This window comes from Dipodomys spectabilis, unplaced genomic scaffold (genome assembly GCF_019054845.1).
Source record: "Dipodomys spectabilis isolate Male_0828 unplaced genomic scaffold, ASM1905484v1 ptg000049l, whole genome shotgun sequence".
Lineage (NCBI taxonomy): Eukaryota > Metazoa > Chordata > Mammalia > Rodentia > Heteromyidae > Dipodomys > Dipodomys spectabilis.
In genome coordinates this window covers 1,237,423-1,260,217 of record NW_024870726.1, presented here as the reverse complement: position 1 = coordinate 1,260,217, position 22,795 = coordinate 1,237,423, and the positions used below count along the sequence as shown (strand labels likewise).

At 51.8% G+C, this 22,795-nt stretch overlaps 1 protein-coding gene across 1 annotated transcript in view; it reads left to right on the top strand.

The window, feature by feature from the left end:
• Positions 1-22,795, top strand: part of Asb18 (ankyrin repeat and SOCS box containing 18) — a 58,785-nt gene that overhangs the window by 3,404 nt on the left and 32,586 nt on the right. Inside the window, 3 exon segments of the mRNA XM_042678817.1 lie at positions 12,853-12,975; positions 16,576-16,652; positions 16,654-16,806. Of these exon segments, the coding sequence (XP_042534751.1) occupies positions 12,853-12,975; positions 16,576-16,652; positions 16,654-16,806 (353 nt within the window).

The window sequence follows — 22,795 nt, the reverse complement described above, 5'->3', positions numbered from 1 at the left end:
TGCAAAGCTGAAAGGTGCGTCTGGGAAGCCCCCTTCCTCTCAGTGATTACAGATGGAGTGCTTGTGCGTGCAAACTCCGCCCTGCTGGTTGGTAGTGACAGGAGAGCAGGGATGGGGCTGGGGCATCGAGGGCGCTCAGGCCGGGACAGTTGCTTGGTTTCAGGGTGCTAGCGTCTTACATAGCTTGACACGTGCTCCAAGAGCCTGTCCTGCTATCAGCAATTGCATTGCAGAGGACGCAGGTGGACACGACATCTCCCTCTCCCCATGGGCAAGTGACTCATGTGGCACACTTGTCATTAGGGGACACTCGGGCTGACATGGGAAAATAGAGCGCCAGTGGCTCACGCCTGCAATCCTAGCTACTCAGGAGGCTGTGATCTGCAGATGGTGGTTCAAAGCCAGCCGGGGCAGAAAAGTCCCCATGAGACTCTTATCTACCATGAACCACTCAAAAACCAGAAGTGGAGCTGTGGCTCAAGTGGTAGAGTGCTAGCCTTGAGTAAGGAGGCTCCAGAACAGCACTCAGGCTCTGTGTTCAAGTCCCACAACCAACAAAAAAGCCAGAGACTGGCAATGGTCAGTCTTGTTACTTCTAAAACAACCCTTCCGGTAGGTTCTACCAGGCGTCGTATGAGAACCCCCTTAGTCCCTTCAGAGTGCACACCCCGTGATCTGATTACCTCTCCAAAGGGTCCAGCGCTCCCCTGGCTTGCAGCGAGAATCTGTGGAGGCCATTCTCAAACAATGTCAAAACCACAGCGACGGCCTCAGGGCGGGTTTTTATATGTCCAGCAAACACTCAAAGTCACATGCACCGCTGAGACAAGCCTTTGCCCAACAGAGTCCAGTAGAGCGTCTCACCCTGAGAAGCTCAGACTCAGGTGCAGAGCCGGGCGTGGGCGGGCCACGTGGCTCTGCTTAGGCCCGGGCTGCATTTCTACCAACACCGCTGGTATTCTTTTTCTCTGCCAAGAATGATTTCATTCCACTTCCTGCCAAGGCCGACCCTCTGGTGCTTAATACTAGTGGCAATTGCCTTATTAGTCCTTGCATCTGTTCCTGACCGATTGGCTCACCAGCCACCCAGAACACAGGGCGGGAGGAAGGGCGGCCGGGGGAGGGGTGGCAGACCCATCTTGCCCCCACACATGCAGCCACGGTACAATTTGGTAACTCGTGTAATCAAACTACTTAAGAAACAACTGATTACTAATTGCTATTATTAAGGATGTCAGCATTCTATGATGCTATATTATATACAAGTCAAGATGCTACTTGAATGCCTGATTGAAACAGAAAACTAGAGGCATTATATTGTGTTTGGGGAAATGATATTTAAGCATCCGGAGGAAAGTTAAAGAAAGACTAATTGGGTTTTTATTAAGAGGTCTCACGGCAGCATGTATAGGTGGGAACGAGTGTGTAAACACACATTGGACATGTGCACACACGCGTGCAAGTGGGATCCCCATGCAGAGTCAGACATCCTGTCCCACGCTTGATGCTGGCCTCGCTGTGGTGCCAGGACCCCAGCCACGGCTCCCTGGGTCAGCGCCCCCCACCATGCAGGAGAAACCGGGGTGCAGGGGGAGTAAGCCCAGCTTCTGACTTAGCGTGACCAGAGCCAGTGCCCAGAGTCTGCGCCTTCACGGTGGCCTCTGAGAAACGCACGGCGCTCTGGGAAGGACACAGCTCTGACACTGAGGTGACCCCAGCTCTAGCAGTACCCATGTGGCCGTGAACCTGTGAGGTCAGCGCTCTGAACCTTGACTTCCCCTTGAGATTGTACTGGATCGTCTCCACGGGTATTTACCAGTTGGACAAATTGGGATCTGAAGAAGGACAGGGAGAAGAGAGCAGCCCTCCTTCCTACCTTGCCCCCTCACCCACCCCATGACTCTCCCCCCAGGTCTTCCCTACCTCACCCTGGCAGCTCAGGGCCTGCACAGTGTGGGGGGGGGAGATGGCGCCCTGGCTCACAGGCCTCAGGTCAGTAGGCAGTGGAGGGATTGCCTGGAAGCTGGGAAGAGCATGGGCCAAGCGAGCAGTAGCTGGGCTCAGGCTTAGGCAGAGAAAGGCTCCCACCAGAACAGAGGGCCTTAGACCTGTGCCAGCCTTTCACAGAGGTAAAGAGAAGAAGCCACTGTCCTGCAAGGGCCTGAAATTCCCTAAGCACTTCCCAGGAGCACTTCCCACTGGACCAGAGGAGGCCAACAAGCTTGGAGAAGTTTAGCTATGCACCTGCAGCCCAACCACCAATAGGTAATACAAATCCAAGGCCCTCCCAGTGTTGCCTGCAGCCTGTGGTTCACCCTGTGGCTGCATTTCACCTGACACCCACATGGGTTCCTTACTAGTCAGTCGCCAGGCAGGAGCAGAGCATAGAGCAGGGAGCCAAGGTCTGGTGCGCCACACCACCCCGAGGCGTTGTACAAGGAGATCCAGGCAGACAGTTTCCCTTGGGAACCCCCACAGCCCTTTGTGTTGACATCCTGGGCATGCCGGCACAAACACGCATGTGCATGTGAGTGCCCACGCATTCCCACACACGTGCAGATGCGCATCAACATCTGTACACACATTCATGCCTATGAGCTCTCACACACGCACACGCCCACAATATCAATAGCCTAGAGTCGCTGGCTGCAAATAATGCAGAGAAGATTTTAAAAAACAAATAAAAGCATGGACGAATGAGTCAGGTGCTCATCTGGAGAATGGAAGAAGAAACGGGAAGCAGGAGGCCAGCCCCTTCAGGAAGGAGGGAGAAGACAAGGGCCGATTCCGAGGCTCACCCGGCCAGAGATGGTGGGGGCTGGGAGACCCTGCTCGGAGCAAAATGAAATTAAACCTTTCTAAGTACTTATAAATCAGCACCTAATGACACTATCCCACCACCAGCCTGAGCGCTGCTCTTATTACTTTGATTCACAAGCCAGGAAAAGATCCAGAATTATGCACAAATTATTGTCCCATCTTCTTAATTAACACTGATTGTGAAATTCTTGCTAAAGTCCTTGCTAACAGACTCAATTATGCGCTGCCTGAATTGATTCACCCAGATCAAGTGGAATTTATTAGAAATACACTTTCCTACAATAACATCAGATTATCTTTGAATATAGTTAAATTATTTAGGAATAAAATGGGTGCAGCAGCAGCCCCTGCTGCAGACACAGAACAACCCAGCTCACCATCTAGAATGGCTGTGTGTTTTGTTTGGGTTTGGTTTTTTATTTCTACAAGACACACAGCCTAGGTGCTTATTTGTCCCAGGAGCAGGTGAAGTCACATGGGGATGAGAGGAGATGAGACAATCATCTCAGAACCCGCAGCCTGGCATCAAAGGCATATGAGCAGAGAAAAATCCTACAGGATGGTGTCCCCCCCCCTCACCCCAGGAGGAGCTGTGGCTGCCTGTGGAACATGGTGAAATTGCAATTAGACTAAATCAGGATATTTTCAGAATCAAAATTGAGAAACAGGCTAATAAAGCAGTAATGTATGCTGATGACATCCTTCTATTAGCATCACTGCTGAGCACGCTGAAGGGTTTCAGAAGAGCAAGAAGAAACAAGGGGAGCGGGGGAGAGGCTCTCCCTTCTCCAGGACGATGGTGGCTCCACCGCGGTGCTCTGCTCCCAACATGAGCATTCCACCGGGGCTGGCGTGAAGGCGCCATCCCATTCTCTGAAACCCGCTTGTGAACCCCATCCCGGTTCCTTCTAATACCAACTTCCAAAGGGCTGCTTAGTCTCGCTCACCATATCCTGGCAGGCTGTACGTCTCAAATGAACACCGACAGGTCCAGCAGCATAGCCATCTCCCAGGCTGCCTTGGGAAGCTGAGTCGCTCTTCAGTGACTGTATGGAGAGGGGAGGGAAAGCAGCCATACCTGTTCAGCACACACCAGCGTACAACACTATGCAGGGCCAAGGGTCCCAGCTGGAGCCTGGGGGGGGTGGGGAATCCAAGAAGAGGATGCTGAGCTGTATTGTGTGAGCCACAAATCCTAGACGGAACATTCACACTTCTTTGGAAAGGTCGTGAGAAGCCATTCCGTAGAGGAATGAGAAAGAAGAGGCAAACTTTTTGCTGTAGGTAGAAAGGATAGAGAGGCTCCCACCTTCTCTCCCTCCTTTACTGATAAAGTTCCAATGGCAATACTCTGCCCACCTGAAAAAAAAGAATGCATTCCCCTCCCTGAAGCTAGGCTTGGTCTTCCTCTAGTCTGCAGAGTGGAAGAGGGCGGGGTGGACTGGGAGACAGGAATGAAGCAGCAAACTTGAAAAGTCATGAATTAAAAGTGTCCAACCTGAAGAGCAGCAAGTACAACGGTTGAGAATAAAATGAGCAGGGACTGTGGAATAATAAAGAAGGCCCAACATAGCCAACCAGAGCCCGAGAGAAGGAAGAAGACAGAAGTAAAAGACATACATCTGCCGACTGGAGTTCAGCAAACTCAAAGCAGAACAGCCTTGAGAGAAGAGAGGCAGAGGTCTGCCTGGACACCTGGACGCTCCGTTAGTGGCCTTCACTGTGTCATGTTCACCTTTAGAATATAGACAGGTGTTACTGGAGAGAAGGAGTGAAAAGCAGACATGGAGAAAGATGCACTCATCGTTTGATATTTGGAGACGAACCCTGCTACTCTCCTCCCCGCCAGCCAGCAACAGCTTCCTCCCCCCTCCCCGCCCCCACCAAAGCAAAGGTCTATTGGCGATAGCCCATGAGCTGGCTGCCTGGTTTTATTAATAAAGCTTTATTGAAACATACTTCACTTGCAAATTCTCTCCATGTGCTTTTATCATACAGTGGCAGTGCTGAGTAATTGCTTATAGCGGCTGTGTGCCCCACAAAACCTGACTGATTTGCTGTCTGGCACTTGGCAGAGGACATTTGGAGACCCCTGTCCATAGGCATAAAGGTTCAGCTGTGTGGCAGACCCCGGAGGACCTAAGTGGCCCAAGCCATTCTCTCCCCGTCTCCGCTCACCCACCGGGTCAGCGGGTCCCTTCCAGAGGTCGAGTGTCCCCAGTGTCTCCCTGGGCCCCGGGGGAGGTGTTTGCCACTGACATGGACAGTAAGCATGTAGAAATTTGGACACAGTAACACAACACCCACATGTGTGATTGGTGCTGTTGTAAGTCCAAATCTATTTTTTTCCAATAATTACCTTTTCATTGGCTTTGGTAAAAGAATCTGTCTATAACACATTAGGACCAAAAGAAAAAGAAAAACTAAAACTCAGAAAAACCCCTGGCCCTTCACCTCAGGTGGCTGGGAAACTGCTCAGAACCACGCGTGGGCAGAGCCACCGGTCACCAACCCCTTCCCTGCCCCGCTTTCCTGCCCCCCAGCGCGGTGACACACAGCCTCCCGCGGTTCTGCAGTGTCCGGGTTCCCGGGCAGACTCTGGCTGGAGTCTGCTCCTGGGTGTTTTCTAGGATCAACACCTAGAAAGCGTGCCTGGCAGAGCGGAGGTGCTCTGTGACCCTGGCCTACGGCGCCATGGCTGCCCGGAGGTGGTATCAAGGTTCTCACAAAGTGGGGTCCGGACTGTGCCCCTCATCTGCTCTGACCCCCTCCCTGCCCAGCTGGTTTGTTTCCAGCTGAGCCCCGCCTGGCGGCCATCTTCAGAGCAACAGCCTTGACCCCCTCCCCTTCACACTGCCAGTGATGCCTGCTTCTTGCCTGGTCCTGAATAATGGGATTCAGTTCCCCCAGAAATTTGAGAGAAGCCGGTGCCGGTGGCTCACACCTGTCCTGTCATCCTAGCTACTGGGAAGGCTGAGATCTGAGGATCGCAGTTCAAAACCAGCCGGGGCAGGAAACTCTGTAAGACTTTTACCTGCAATACACCACTCAGAAAACCCGAAGTGGCGCTGTGGCTCAAGAAGTAGAGCGCTCGCCTGGAGCTGAAGAGCGCAGGGACAGCGCCCAGGCCCAGAGTTCAAGCCCTGCGACAGACCAAAAAAATTAAATCGGAAGGAGGAGGAGGAAGAGGAGGAGGAGGAGGAGGAGGAGGAGGAAAGCTGGGGTGACAACCTTCTCTCACCTCCTCGGCTCTATTCCGGTGACACCTCTGGGGACACTGCCCTGGCCAGGCTCCCAGCCACTGAAACACCTCATTAGAGGCCTCCCCGTCCTCATCCTTCTCCTTTCACCCCACTCTACCTGTCACCACGTCCAACTCTCCCTGAGCTTAGTCCCCCTGAGAGGCCAGGGTGCTTTTCACTCGCTCCTTCCTCTCCTTGTGCCTCCAGCTCCCAGGAAGCGCTCAGCACACACAGACTCAGTAGGTAAATATTTCCACACAGAACAGAGATTTACTTCCCCACCACAAACACTTCCCAGAGCCAAGCCTCAATTTCAGAAAAGTCTGTCATGATTTGATAGGCAAAATGATTTCATGTATGCCTTAAGATCGTCAGAGGAAGCATTGTGTGTGTTTGATATTCCCTGACAGTATTACAATGGTTCCTATCTTTCTGGCAGGAGCTTCAAGTTCTAATGTCTTGCCAATAACAAAATAAATCCAAAGCTGAGTGCTGGTGCTCATGCTCATAATCTTAGCTACTCAGGAGGCTGACATCTGAGGATCACAGTTCAAAAACCAGCCTGGGGAAGAAAGTCTTCCAATTAACCATTGGAAGTGGAGGTGTGGCTCAAGTGGTAGAGCGCTAGCCTCGAGTGAAAAAGCTACAGGACAGCACCCAGGCCCAGAGTTCAAGCATAAATAAATAAACAAGCCCCGCAAACTCTCAATCCGTCAGATGACAAAACCGTCAGAGCTGCCAAGGACCCAGGGTCTCCCTCCCCCACCCCAGGCCACCGCAGGTCCCTCACACTTGTCAAAGGGACACCAGCAAAGGACCGATGATGAGTGTGAAATCAGACCAAACTAACTTCAAGAGAGAAGTATTTTGCTCCCTGTGTGAGGCTCATAAAAAACAATCAGTCTGAACATGCAATTTGTCTCAAGAGGCAGAAGCTGCAATTTCATCGTGTAATTAAATCCCCAGGACACTTGTAAAGGAAACTGCCACCTTTACCAGGGACAGCTTCGACGAGATGCTCACTAGCAAGGTCTCCCGGGGCTGCTCCTGTCCTCCGGGGCACTTACTAGTGACTCTACCTGCAGAGGGCTTGGTGGAGCTGAATTCAAGGGTCCCTTTGTCCCCTGGCTTCCAGAAAAGCCCTCCTGGGCTGGCAACGGAAGGAGTACTTGACCTTTGCGTGTGGCCACGTGACTGATGAGACCTGACTGATGTTTCTGCATTATCTGCACAGAGTCTAGTGGCAACATTGAGAAATTAAGTTCTGGAGGTGATCTATCACCATCCCCCACCGAAAAAAAGACGCTGTGTTCTTCCACATGATGGCAATGAGATTTCTTAATAATGTGAAATCAGCGCAGACAATTTAAGTCATTATTAATAGATACACTTGATCTGCCAAAGTAAAATGCTTTAATGTTTTGTTAAATGAGGTGTGCTGTGCTAACATTGTTATTCAGAGAAGAGGTTAAGATACTTTAACATCTTTGATGTTAATGTCTGTGTGACTAACTCCAGTGAAAGCGTCAACAACAGGGCCTGGGACACCTGTCTGCTTCTTGCTTTGTTGTTTTTATTTACTTATTTTTTTTAGTCAAAAAATTATAACAAACCTGACAGGCACCAGTGGCTCATGCCTATGATCCTAGCTACTCAGGAGGCTGAGATCTGAGGATCCCAGTTCAAAGCCACCCTGAGCAGGAAAATCCATGCAGCTCTTCTCTCCAACTAACCACCAAAAAGCCAGAAATGGAGGTGTAGTTCAATTGGTAGAGTATAAGCCTTGAGTGAAAAAATCAATGGACAGCACTCATGCCCTTAAGTTCAAGCTGGAGTATACACACACACACACACACACACACACACTTAGGAAAGAGGGATGGAGAAAAGGTGGCCCTTAGGAATTACACAGGGAGAATACATCCAGGAAAAGGGCGCCTGTCCTGAGCTGGGGTGTGGCTGGGGGTAACCCTCTTGTCCAGTGGGGCTTAATATGTGGCCGCTTGCAGCCTGCAGTGTGTGTGGGCGCGCGAAGAAAGTGCTCTTCTTTACCTGGACATGTGACCATGTGACCTCCTGAAGCCAGCAAAGTATCCAGGGAATGAACTTTGCCCTGCCCCAAGAGTGTGAGAATGTGGCAGCCAGTCCTAGTACTTCGGGAACATGCTCTCTGGGCCTGAACTCACTGTGGACAGAAGCCCCGCCTCTCGTGTGGGCGGAGACCTGCCAAGACCGGTGAAAATAAGAATTCCCAAAAGCATTCTTTGCAAAACTACATTTAAATCCAATCACGGCCTGGCTGAATCGTGGAGAAGTTACTTCACACCCTCGGCCATTCAGCAGGAGCTGGATTTTGTCCTGCTGGGACTGATTTTTGTCTTCTTTTTCCTAACATCGCTCCACACTCTGCAATGAGAGGCCACAGCAATTACACGTAGTTAGTCCTGCTCTAACAAATGAGAGTGAACAGAAGCCAGTTGGCTGTTCATCTGAAGAACTGAACACATTAGCTGTTCTCATTCAGAGAAAATGGCATTCACCGGAGTCCATCCTTCAAGGAGGTCATTGTGTGTTTGAAGCTGAAACCGTACTGAAGCTAGGAATGCCTGGAACAGCATGACATGGAAGAGGGAAGCTAGCACCTTCGAGGTAAGGGGTAAAAGTGCAAGCTAGGTGTGCAAGCTTAAAAACTAACAAAAATCAAAGGAGGTATTTGCCTCAGCGTGGGGGCAGGGCAGGCTGTACACAGACTTAGCCACCAGAAAGGTCCAGGGAACCCCAGAGGCCAAGCAAGGGTGACCAGGAACTCCAGGGAGGGCTTGGCTGTGCAAAGCCAACTGGAACTGACACGTAACAGGGCAGGGACGCCTGTGTCCCCCTGCCTAGTAACCAATGACCCTGTCTCAAGAGAAAGCTCCTCTGGTCTTGCTCCTAATGGCCCAGTGCCTCTAGCCTGTTTCGAAATATTCCCAAACCGTATTTTGCACGATCCAGCTAGGGGGCTTTGCCAGGGCTAGTGTGAACTCTGTAAGTATAAGGAATGCACGGTTTTCCCCATTTGAAAACGAAAACAGTGGCCACATCCTAGTCCTTCTGTTTTATCACAATACAGATTTTGACAATGTGCCAGTTCACTGGAGAGAAGTTGAGTTTCCCCATGGCCTGACTGGCAGAGAAGATAAGAGCCAGTTAGATCTTCACTTTGACTGGCCTGAGGATGAGGGTGATAGGAATGAGATTACAATGGGGTGAGCACCCCGGGTCTGGACAGGCAGCACTGGGCACAGCAGGCAAGAAGGACCTCAACCAAGAAGCCCGTGCCATGCACGTCAGAGCAGGAAGGCAGCCTAAACAACTCCTGTCTGTTCGGTCTTCTGGCCATTTCCAGTGGGATCCTCTCAGGCAGGGATTTTCTCTCCGAATCTCCAAAACCTTACAATATGTCGAGAGCATAGAAGTATTCATGGAATGAATATGTGAATGGATGGTTTCATTTTTTCAGGTTGTTTAATACCACAGTTAACAGGGCCAAGTATGGTGGCCCACACCTGCATTTCCAGCTACATAGGATGAAGAGAAAAGGAAAACCAAGACCAGCCAGCCAGGCAAAAGGTTCATCTCCACCAATAAGCAGTCCAAGCTGGTCCCAGTTATAAACTCAAGATGATATTTGAAAAACGGCTAAAGCAATGAAGAGCTGGGAGTGTGGCTCAAGAGGTAGAGCACCTGCCTCACCAGGGTAAGCCCTGAGTTCGAACCCCAGTGCTCATCCTAAAGAAAGTATACATAAATACATAGACATAAGTTGTGTGTGTTTATATATATAATATATGTAACAGTCAATAATGTGTCTGTTCTTGTTCTGATGAAGTCATCTGATGTAGCGCTATCTACCACGATCTATTTTAAAAGTTCTCATAAACAACCGAGTCTGCTCTTGACCAACTACTCTCTAGGTAATATAGTCAATCTTGGATTTTTAGGGAGCTGTTGACAAAAACATAAGAACTAAATTTAGCATAGAACACCATGTGGGCTGACTTATCCTGGACTTCCCTCCAGAGGCCGGGCCCCTTTTAAAAATATCCAAAAACAAATTTTATCAGGGGCAGAAAAATCCCTGTGTTCAGAGCGAGATGTGGGCTCGGGTTGGAGACCTCCTTTGGAACGTATCTAATTACAATCCACCTGAGCAAAGGAAGATGGCGCAATGCCTATCACATAAAGAAATGAAACATCCAGAGAGCTGAGTGCTACAGTTGAAGTGGACGGAGCAGCTACAGCCCCGGGCCCGCTGGTGCCCGCTTGCGGCCCCCGCCGCCCTTCGCCGGTCCCCTCCCCGCTTCAACAGCACAGCCGGAGCCCCTGTTTGAAGGCAATCTGACAGCAGGTCAGCCCCCTCTCCACCAAGCACGCCCTTCAGCCCTCCTCTGCAGGGCAGCTGTGGGTCTGTCCACTGTGGGGACAGGACAGGCCTTGGCCAGTCATGTGCACACACACACTTAGGCCCACGAAAAGGATCACAACAGGTCTATATAAAACTATGCTGTGACTTCCACCTCTCCTTCCCCGTGAGCCCAGCCGAGAAAGACAGGGCTGCCCTCCGCTGTAGGAAATGTGAGGAAGGGGCATCCAAGGACCAGGTGATTCACAGAGAGCTGACACAGGCCGGCCGCCCGCTCAGGGGCGGAGGCTGGGAGACCTCGGGGAGCTGAGAAAGGTGTGTGGGGAGGGGAGGGAGGTGGGCTAATCAAATGCGTGGGAAGCGCAGCTGTGAGCCAGGACGTCCAGCCTCCTGCCGCAGGAGCTCCATTGCTCCACTGCAGAGCTGTGCTCTCCTCACTCCTCTGCCGTTTGATTGCAACCCCACACAGACAGGAGAGCTCATGGGCCCAAGGCAGGCAGGCAGCAAATCGGTGGTGGCCGCTGCTTACGCCTTCCTGGGCACATGCCTTCCTCCAGCCCCTCTTCCCACCCTCCAGCCCCTGGTCACACAGTCATGCTAGCTCACATGGCCAGATAAAGATCTGCTGCAAGACCTCTCCCCTTCCTGGTAGAGGAGAGACAAGACTTGTAAATATATACATCTGTGTGTATGTGTGTGTGTATTATGTATCATTTATATTATAAGAAAAAGTAACTTGGCTCTTACATAATTAGGTGCATCCCTGAACTAACCTGTAGTGAGTAAATGACTGCCGGTTGAGCAGCTTTATCCAAAATGCTCAGGGCCAGAAGTGTTTCAAATTCAAGGGATGGTTGGGGGTGAGGGTGGAGGAATTCTGGAATACTGAATGAACTTTGCCACTTGAGAATCCTTAATCCAAAAAAATCATAAATCTGACACATCCTGAATCTCAATATTGTATGGAACATGGTGCACAAAAATGTCCAGATTTTGAAGCATGTCTGATTTGCAGATTTAGGATGCTGAAAGCCTTTAACAGGATTGTTATCACCCTTTTTTTTTAAGTTGTGGTATTTCTCGTCTTGAGCAAGGAAACAGCATGTGGGGCCCATTTCAGCCATGGAATAAATCTGCAGGCCACAAGGGCTCAGAGGGGACCCAGGGGAACTTCTGGCCACCCTGCATGGCATTCCCACCTGGGCCTCATGTGCAACCTTGGACATTCCCGATCTCGAGTGAGCTTTCTTCCCAGGAGGGGCTCCTGGGACACAGGTGGACTCCACAAAGTTCATGGTCACAGAGGAACAGAACAAGACAAGAAAGCACGAAGACACTGCCCAAAGCAAAATCAGAAAACCACCTAAGCACAAAGACACTGCCCAAAGCAAAATCAGAAAACCACCTAAGCTTTTAGGTAGTCATGGCTTACTCGTAAGAATTTGCTAGGGGGAGTCCAACTCCTAAATTAGAGGTACACCTTCTCCTGCACGTGGCTGAGTGACAAACACGCTGGCTCTAAGCCGTGTGGTCACCGCCACAGCTACTCGACTCTGCCCACGTAAGTGAGAAAGTCGCAGGTGACCACACTATAGTGAGGGACCATGGTAGGATCCCACTAAATTTTGTTTACAGACACTGCAGCTCAAATTCCTGTCATTTCTTATCCCTTTTTCCCCCAATGACTTACTCTTGACTCTCCAGCAGTAATAAACAAGGCATGGAAGGCCCCTAGGAGTGAGGGAAGACCCCTTTCCAGCCCAGCCCCCTCAGAACGTGTCACGCGATTAGCACCCCTGACCCCCACAAGAAAGAAAATTCTAGCACCAGCGCTTCTCTGACAGTGTTGCCCCTGGGCTGAGCAAATCCCGCTGGATGCCTGTGGAAGCTAGGCCCGGTGGCGTGTGCACAGAGGACACATTCTGGGACAGGCACTCAACAGCTCCAAACACAGCTCCGCCACTCACTGGCTGAGCAGTGCTGGCCAGGCCTCTGATGTATCAGCCTACGTAAATAGCGAGCAGTCCACACCTGGTGCTGGAGTTAGGATCTATACAATCCCAGTGGTGGCTCAGTGCCATCTCGGGGTCACATGACCCTCGTCCTATCAAGTAACCATCCATCAGAGACCACAGGAGTTATAAATACACCAACATCAGGCCCCAGCTGGAGAACAACTGAGAAATGACAATGGAAATAGCCCACACACCACACAACTGCCGGCCCCTCCTGAGGAGCTCACTGTTTTGAAGTAAGCAGCTTTGCAATGGAGAAACAGCCAGAGCTAGTCTCAAAAAAAACTTCAGATCTTTCAGAAGATGGACAAAGAGCCTCAAATTAGAGCAGAGTCACTGGGGCTCGAGTACCATGCTGCCGTGGTGGCAGGAGACCTGGACCGTGTTCAGCATCTCGCGGAGCAGTTCTTCCGGGATGCCAACATGGTGTATGAGATCAGTAAGGATGAGATGAAATGGCAGGTGGAATTCCCAGCCGCATCTGGGCTGTCGGGTACCCTCACTCCTAGAGAGCTCAATGACACGTTCATTTCAACGAACTACTAACACTGTGGGAATGGATGGCTCCTATGGGCAGGTTGGACACAGAGGCCCTGACTTTAAGGGACATCAGTAAGGAAAGGACACTTGTTTTGGGGGGGCTTTGGGGGGGATCCGGTCGTGGGGCCTGAACTCTGGGCCTGGGCGCTGTCCCTCAGCTCTTCAGCTCAAGGCTAGCACTCTACCACTTGAGCCACAGCACCACTTCCGGCTTTTTTCTTTTTGCTTATGTGGTGCTGAGGAATTGAACCCAGGGCCTCAGGCATGCAAGGCAAGCGCTCTACCAATGAGCCACCTTCCCAGCCCAGGAAAGGACACTTGTAAATGAAGGTTGGTCATTGCGTTGGTTGTGTGTGTGTGTGTGTGTGTGTGTGTGTGTGTGCGCGCGCGCGCACACGCGCGCATGTGTGTGTGAGCACATGTGTGTGTGTGCATGCGCATACAGGCACACATGCCAAAACTAAGGCTTGAAACTCAGGGCCTGTGCACTGCCCCTTAGCTTTTTCACTCAAGGCTGGTGCTCTACCACTTGAGCCACAGCTCCACTTCTGGCTTTTTGGTAGTTAGCTGAAGATGAAAGTCTCCTGAATTTTCCTGCCTAGGCTGACTTCGAATCACGGTCTTCTGGTCTCAGCCTGAGTAGCTAGGATTACAGCAGTGAGCCAGCAGTGTCCAGCTGGTCTGCGTGCGTTTTAAGGTGTAGGGTTTGGTGATGATATGGGATGTGACAGGAAAACCACTGGTGAGCAATGTCTACCTGACGAAGCTAGTCACGCCCCTCACCTTGGGAAGGAGCCTTGATTCAGTGCCCATCATCCAGCAGCCACACTGGGCAGCCAGGGAGATGGGAGCTGGAGGAGAAGGCTGGGTTTCTGGCTCACAGCTCTGTGAGTCCTTCCACGAATCCCTCAACACGATCACTGCCAGCAGCACCCACAGAGAGGTCAGCAGGCCCCAGACATCCTGCTCATGGAACCCAGGAATCCTGAGAAAGGGGAAGAAAAGGGGAACGAGTCAGAGATCCTGCAACATAAATGTCTGGGCTCACCCTGTTCAGACACACCAGCGAATTTCCCGGAGCTCCAACCCGGAACACACAGGCACGTGCCGCTCACCCGGCTGCGGCCGAGCTTCGTGGCTAGCAGTCTGCCGTGGACACCCAGCTTATCACAGTTACCTACGTCGCCATCTCTGATAGCATTGCCAGATGGCAGGAACGGGAAGGTCTGCTGCCCCATTCCCTGACTAGTGAGGCTCTAGGAGCCTCTGATTCTCCCTTGCATTGTGAAGAGTAATAAAGCCAAAACCGGGCCGAAGGGCTGAGTGGTTCCTAAGGTGCAGTGGGGTGGTCAGGGGCTCCAGGAAGTGGGGGGCAGTGCCCATCTGGGCTGCACCCCTGCCTAGAGGAGCTTTTCTGGACCTCCTCTCCTTTCCCCGCCCCATACCAGGAGTGTCAACTGCCCTGGATACACACAGATGTCACGGTTCTAGATGTGTACTCATTTTAACCCACGTGGTACAGGTCTAAGTCCAATGCCTGGGTCCCTTGTGCCTTGTACCTCTTTCTACCCCAGAGCTCTGCTGTCTCACTGTCACACGCGAGGGAGTAGTAGATTGTGTGCAGGCAGAGCCCAGGGAACCAACCACACACAGAGTGGCCAGGCAGGGCTGCCCGATCCCTGCTCTTTCCACTAACTCCACTCCTTCAGTGAGAGCAGCCCCAGCGGCTGAGAACAGGCCCTGCCCCACGGCTCCTACCTGATGCTTCTTACAGGCTGGTGCCCGCTCGCCCTGGGGAAGACAGAGAGGAGCAGAGCGTCTGAGATGCCTGGCCAGCTCCTCAGTCACCCCGCCCCCCCCCCAAGCTGCAGCATAAGGGCTGTCCCAGCTTCCCGGGTCCTCCTAGAGGTGGGAAGCAGAGGTGGCTGACTCCAGATGTCCAAAGCCAGGCTCTCTGTCACCTCCAGGACCTGAGGAGGATGTGGGCTCTGTGCTGCAGCTGAGCTGGCTGCCTACCCTCGGCAGGGAGACTCAGGAAACCAGGGCGGGCTGGTGTGGGGAATCGGACAGGCCCTAAAAGAGTTAGTAACCAGACTTCCCATTTCAGGGAAATAAATAGCAATAGGAAGCAGAAGTATAGTTGTTGATGGCAAAGATGGCATCAGGCCTCTCCCTCTCAATCACTCTGTCTTCACTGGGGAGGCAGCCCAACCCCATGCAGGTACCCAAGCTCCACCACCACCATCTCCCCACACGCGGGCCCCAGGCCTCTGCTTCCCCCATCCATGGCTGCTCGCTCCAGGCTGGAGCTTTGAGACAAGGGCAGGCTGGGATTCTGCCCCCCACACAGGTAGGTCATTAACGAGTGGTCTTTCAAACCGCCTTCCACCAGTCCTGGCGTGGAGGAGGCTCTGCAAGGTCTCCTAGCAGCTCATTACGGCCGCTGGTATCGATCCCTCCATCATTACAGAAGGCCTGCCTGCCCTGTGGGGTCCAGCCCCTTGATGGGGAGTCACCAGGGACTGCCTGTCCTCCCCGGGGCCCTGCCCAGCCAGCAGCCCCCCACAGCCTTTGTGAGCTTTCACAGAAGGGAAATCTGTGACACCCGCTCCATTCATCCTTCAAGAAAGAGCAGCCTTACAACACACACACACACACACACACACACACACACACACACACACACACACACACAGAGAGATGGGAAAGAAACAAGCCAGAACTGCATTCAATGTGGCCACCACATCAAAGCGGCCTTCTAAGGCCCCGCCACCTCCAAGATGACTGAACTTCTCCAGGTGCTTTCCTTCTGTCGCCATGCTCCTGTGAGTCCGTTTGTTTCCTCTGTCTCCTCTTGATAACAAAAGGAGAGAGGGTTAGATTCGGGAAAATTCCACAGCCCCCGGCTCTCCTCTCTCCAGCTACTGCTAATTAAGAGTCTGGAAGATGTCACGTCTACCCTTGGATTCTCCCACTGTCCATCCTGTTTGGTCAACTTTTATCATCTTGAATCTTCTTCAGTTTTATTTTTCTGTACTAGCCCCGGGGCTTGAACCCAAGGCCTGGGTACTGTTCTCTAGCTTTTTTTTTTTTCTTTGCTTAAAGCTGGCCCTCTACTACGTCCATACCTCCACTTCAGAAGGAAATAAAGAGTCTCCTGGACTTTCCTGCATGACCTGGCTTCTAACCGTGATCCTCAGATCTCAGCCTCCTGAGCAGCTGGGATGACAGGCGGGAGCCACTGCAGCTCCTGGCACCATTAACCTGTTTGCAGAAGCTCTCTTGCGCCCCATCTCTCTTGCTCCCTTGCAGCCTTTCTGATCTCTCCTTTCTCTTCTTCCTCCATGGGTCTTCGACTTCCATCTCTCCATCTCTCTAGTTTAGCACCTAGCAGCCTCTTGGGTCTGTCTGTCTGTATGTCTGTATGTCTCTGTCTGTCCGCCTGCCTACTCTCAGGTCTGTCTCCCCTCATGCTTCCCTGGGAACTTTCAGGGATGGCTTGCACCCCGCCGATCCCCCTCCCTCCTGACCCGGGCCCCTCGCCCCGCACCAGGCCTCTGGACCTCGGAGCGCAGGCCGGAGCTCACCGCACCGCTGTGCATCTCACGAGCTGTGCATCTCGGCGCCCGGTGGCCACGAGGCCTGCGCGCAGCACCTGCTGGACCCTGGCGCTGACCCCGACGCCAGCCCGGGACCGCGGTCCCCTGCGTCCCCAGCACGAGGCCTGTCCAGGAGCCACACAGGGCCGGCGGCGCCCAGCCGGACCTGCCAACCCCCTGCGCCGGTGCTGCGCCCCGCCTCCCTCGGGGGTGCGCCCTGACCTCTGCCCGCCGAGCCCCGCGGGGCCGGGCCGCGCCCTGGGCGCCCCATCCCTACCGCTCGGGTCCCCAACCAGGGCCCAGACCGCGTCCCAGGGCCCTGGGGCCCAGGCCGGACCTTCCCCTCGCGCCTGCGCCCCGCGCCCCAGTCGGACCCTCCCCTCGGCGCCCGCACCCCCGGCCCTCGGCGCCCGCGCCCCGGCCCGGCCGGACCCCCTGCCCCCGCCCGGCCCCGGGAGAGTTAATTAGCGCTTGATTGCGAGCGCGCGGGGGGCGCCAGGCCGCGTAATGAGCCGCTGATCACGGCCGCCGGCAACGCGCCCGCCCCGAGAATGCTAAAAGGCCACTGGCGGGGTTGGAGGCTGAAAAATTAGGGTTTCTAATGATAATTTTATGCAGAATAATTGTCACAGTGTGACACAAATGGCCCGCTCCCTGGGCGGGGGCTTCCGCGCCCGCACGCAAGGGGAGGGAGCCCCGCTGCTGCGCCCTGCGCCCTGCGCCGCGCGCGGGGTGCGAAGCTGGCGCTGCTGGGCCAGGGGCGGCGGGGCCCGGCCGGCTCCCCGTCCCCGCCCTGGGGCATCCCTGCTCCGGAGAAGCGCTGGGAAACCCCGCCCGGCCTGCAGTCGACGGCGTCTGCGCCCACAGGGCTGGCAAGGGCCAGGACAGGCAGGCTGCCAGGGTCCCCGCGTTCTGAGCAGACACAAACCCCCACCAACCTTGAGGGTTGGAGGGAAACTGGCAGCATCTTTTAGAAGCTGCATTAGTGAGTTTTAGGTCACACACACACACACACACGTGTTTAAAGTGTGCAGGGTTTCCCCAGCAATGTCTACAATTGTATATTAGTGGAACATATTTGGGGGGTCTGGCTTCTTTCATTCACCCAATTAGTCTGAGATTTATCCACCGTGTGTGAACCCATAGTTCATGCCTTTTTATTGCTGAGTAGTGTTCCACGGTGTAGATATACCAGAATGTGTTTACTTTCACCCTTGGAAGGCATATGTATGATTGGTTCCGGTTTGGGGCAGTTGCAAATAAAACAGCTGCAACTATTGATGTACTAGCAGTCTGCATGCGCATATGCTTTTACTCCTTTTGGATAGATACTGAAAACTGGAATCGCTAGGTCCTAGGATAAGATGGAGAAGATTGGGCTGTCTTACATTTCCACCAGCAGTCTCCTCACCGTGCTTACCATGGTCCCCCAGCCCAGCCAGCAAAGTCCATGAGACCATGGCCAATTAGCCACCAAAAGGCCAGAAGTGGAGCTGCAGCTCACCTGGTAGAGTGTTAGTCTTGAGCAAAAAAGCTAAGCCACAGCTCCCAGACCCAGTTCAAGCCCCTGGACCAGCACAAAACAATAACATCAACAACAAAAAGGAAAAACAATCTGCCTAATCCAAACTCAGATTTTTCTCCTCAGATGTCTCCTAGAAGTTTATGGCTTTTAAAGTTTGTATCTGCATGGATTGCGCTCACTGGTTTGTGCAGCCTTTCAGACCATGGCTCTAAAGAGTATCTGAACCTTTCTTTTGAGTGTGTGTGTGTGTGTGTGTGTGTGTGTGTGTGTGTGTGTGCTGGTCCTGGGGACTGAACTCAGAGCCTTGGTGCTACCCCTCAGTGTTTTTGCTCTAAGGCTAACACTACTACTTGAGCCACAGCTCCACTTCTGGCTTTTTGGTATTCAATTGGAGATAAGAGTCTCACAGACTTTCCTATCCAGGCTGGTTTTGAACCACAATCCTCAGATCTCAGCCTCTTGAGTTAGCTAGGATTGCAAATGTGAGCCACCAGCACTTGCTCATTTTTTTTGTTTTTGTTGTCAGTTGTGGGGCTTGAACTCTGGGCCTGGGCGCTGCCCCTCAGCTCTTCAGCTCAAGGCTAGCACTCTACCACTTGAGCCACAGTATCACTTCGGGCTTTTTCTGTTTATGTGGTGCTGAGGAATGGAACCCATGCAAGGTGAGCTCTCTACCACTGAACCACCTTCCCAGCCCCACCCCACCCATTTTTAACTGAAGGTGAATCAGTGAATCATTCTAGCTAGGATAAGGTCACTACTGACCTAACCCATAAACACTCCCTTGACTCGGATGGCAGGAATCCAACTCATGTTTCTACCCCCAGGGTTGTGTATACTGTGCTCTGTACAACCCCAAATCTGTCAGCTGCTCGCACTCTGGTCTCAGAGCCCAGTGGGACCAGGCCTCTTACACTAGGGCTGGATTGCTCTGAACAGTCTATGATCCATTCCAAGTTGATTGTAGGTTTGAGTGAGGCACTGTGGGGTTTTGCTTTTTTTGGGTTTTGCATACAGATATCAACTTCTCCATCACTAGCAAAAAAAAATACTTTGCTTTTCTTTGTCTATTCAGTTGCCTTTGAACTTCTGTCAAAAATCAAATTGCTGGGCTGGGAAGGTGGCTCAATGGTAGAGTGCTTGCCTTGCATGCATGAGTCCCTGGGTTCAATTCCTCAGCACCATATACACAGAAGAAACTGGAAGTTGCACTGTGGCTCAGGTGGTAGAGCGCTAGCCTTGAGCTGAAGAGCTGAGGGACAGCGCCCAGGCCTAGAGTTCAGACCCCACAACTGACCCCCCCCAAAAAAAAATCCATTTGCCCATATGGGTGGGGGAGGGAGAGAGAGAAAGAGAGAGGGAGAGAGTTTATTTCTGGACTCTTTTGTCAAATACTCATAAGCCAAGACAAAGTCTTATTGATTTAGCTGGTAAGACATATGGAGGTATTTTATTAAATAGTGAAAATGGGTCTTTGACCCATGCACCACAAAAGAAGGCATCTGAACAGAAAGGGCATTGTGTGTGGAAGGGAAGCCTTCTGCTGAACCCCGAAGTCTGCACGTCAGCTGTCAGACCGGTAGGCACCCCCTTAGCTCACCAGGGCCCAGGAGGTGATAGTAACCCGGCCTCCTAGGGGATGTGGGGAGGTAATGGGCTGCTGCCCTGGTGTAGTCATGTCATCTGTCTGTACACGTAGCGTTGGGCTTGTCTGCTTTCCCCTGACAGGCTTGCTTGGGATCGCATTGACTTTCTCTAATTTTTTTTCCTCTGCTCTATTCCATTGATTTATTCTAGGACCACTATTGTTTTGTTTTTCTTTTTGCTTTTTTTTTTTTTACATCATGTCTCATTTTCTCATGTTTTCCTCCTCTCTTAAATATCATTGATTTGAGGATTTTCTTATTTTCAAACATAGGCTTTTTGTGTTATTCAGGCCCCAATACAGATGTTAGCTGAGTCTACAGATTTTAATCTGTGGCATTTTTACTTTCATTCAGTTTAAAATGCTGTCTAATTTTCCTTTTCATTTTTTTCCTTTAAATCATCGTTATGGGGAGAGTTCTCAAGATGGCGACGGGGCAGTAGGGAAACGCCACAGCTCTCTCCAACCAAAAAGAGAGTTCGAGTTCCAACCTTTAATCTCCCCAAGAGACCGACAACAACAAAAAGACGAACACTCAGAGAAAAACCAGAGGTGGAAAATAACAAAAAAAGAAAGAGAGGAAAAGAAGAATTTCAGAACAGAGAAGAGCGAAGACCCCTCCCCCAACCTTTACTGGCCGCGCGGCAGTGCGCCAAGCCGCCGGCCAGCCGGCCCGGCGGGGGCTGCCGGAGCCACAGAGACACAGGGGGCTGCTTGCAGATCACCAGGTACCGGATTGCAGAACAGCGGATCGCCAGGAACAGAGAAACCTACCAGCCGGGAGTCTCCAGGAGGATCCCACCCCACCCATCACTCTCCACCGGAGCGGAGAGGCTCCATCCCGCCAAAGCCGCCCGGCAACAGCAGCGCCACAAAGGGACCTGACGCAATCGCAACGACCCGGCGGGGGGCCGCCCAACCCAGCCCGCAACCACCCCAACTGAACTCGGACTGCAACAACAACTGACAGACTGCAACAACAACTGACGACCTACAGGGTGAGTACCCATCAGGGGACAGGGAATCCATCAAGGGAGACCAGAGCTGGAGGGAATCCCCAGACCCTGACCTAGACTCCCTACCCCCCCAACACCCGGACCACAGGACCCACTAAAACTGGGAACTGTTCGAGAGCCCCACCAGCCGGTGGAGCACACTCTGCTGGCCAGGCCAGAGCAAGAGCGCCCCGGGAAGGGAGCTTAAATGCTCAAGCCAGGAACAGTGCCCCTGGGTCAAGACTACCAACAGTAGAAGAAATTTGAACTGTGTCCTCCAGGCAGCATAACCAAGGTGGTATACACATTAGCACAGGCCTAACGAGCGCGCTCCAGGCTGGGGCCGGAACCAGGCCAGGGGACCGGCGCCTGAACAAAGCAAAAAGGGTCAGAAGTGGGGCTGTGGCTCAAATGGTAGGGTGCCAGCCCTGAGCTGAAGAGCTGAGGGACAGCACCCAAACCTAGAGTTCAAGCCCACAACCAGCCCAAAACAAACAAAAACACATCAGGAGCCCATAGCAGACTCCAGTATTTGGGAGAGTGCATCCAGAGCATCTGATCTTCCCAAGAGCACCCGCAGGAGCAAACACAAGCAGTCTAGGCTGCTCAACCCTTCCAAAGGCGGGAATTGCTACAGCAGAGAGCTGAGAATCCTAAGTGAATAGCAGCTGGAAATAGGCTCCCAACAGAATCCAGATCAGACACAGACTCTCTCTACCAATAGAGAATCAGCAACCAAGCAAAGACAGACACACCAAAACAAGATTGAAGAGCAGTCTCCTGAACCCCCATGCGAAAATCACAGAGAAAAATCACAAGGTTTACCACTACCCAGGACAGCAAGCTCACCTCAAAAGCCAGCAGCCACGCAGGGGAGAGCCCCAGTGGGAGCAAAGCAGGAATGGAAGACAAAAACTACATCCAAGGGTTGCTGGAGGCAATGACTCAAGAAATAAAGCGAGAAACGGATCAGAAATTGAAAGAGCACAAGGATGAACTATCAAAAGATATACAGGATATCAAACAAAAATTGGATGCAAAAATAGAAGCTGCACAAACCTCAGTAAGAAGTGAGATAAACGCCAAATTAGAGGTAATGCATACTGATATCACCTCATTGAGAGGTGAGATCAGTACTCTGAGAACCAACATTGAATCCATAAAGGGATCCATTTCCATCATGCAAACCACAATAGAAGCCACGGTCAACAGAGTGAATGAAATGGAAGGTAGAGTGTCAGATACAGAAGACAGAATACACCAACTGGACCAAAAAGTGACAGATATGGAAAAATCACTCAAATTAAACCAAAGGGAAATTCAAGAGCAAGCAGATAATGCTAAAAAATTTAACCTTCGCATAATCGGAGTGGACGAAGGTGAGGAATTCCAGAGCAAGGGAATGCAACACCTATTTAACAAGATAGTCAATGAAAATTTTCCCCACCTCAAAAACGACCATCTTAACTACATCACAAAAGCTTATCGAACACCCAACAAGCAAGATCCCAGGAGAAACACTTCTAGGCACATAATAGTAACAATGATGGATCTGAATAATAAGGAAACAATCCTGCATGCAGCAAAAATGAAGAAGGAGCTATACTACAACGGGAAAAAAATTAGAATCACTGCAGATCTCTCCACACAAACAATGAATGCAAGAAAAGCCTGGGAAAGCACCATACGAGCCCTGAGAGCCAATAACTGCCAACCCAGACTGATATACCCGGCAAAGCTAGCATTCACATTCGATGGAGAACTGAAAACTTTTAATAGCAAAGAAAAACTAAATGAATACATAAACATTAAGCCAGCATTACAAAGAATTCTAAGAGGGGGGACACAACCTGAAGAAAGCAACCAGGAACTGGGACCTGCCCCAAACAGGCATTACTCAAAGTCTAACTGAGCAAGCACAGGAGGAAAGGAAAGAAGAAAAACTTAGGAAAACGGAATGGCAGGGACAACAATGCATCTCTCTATACTTTCTCTTAATATAAATGGGC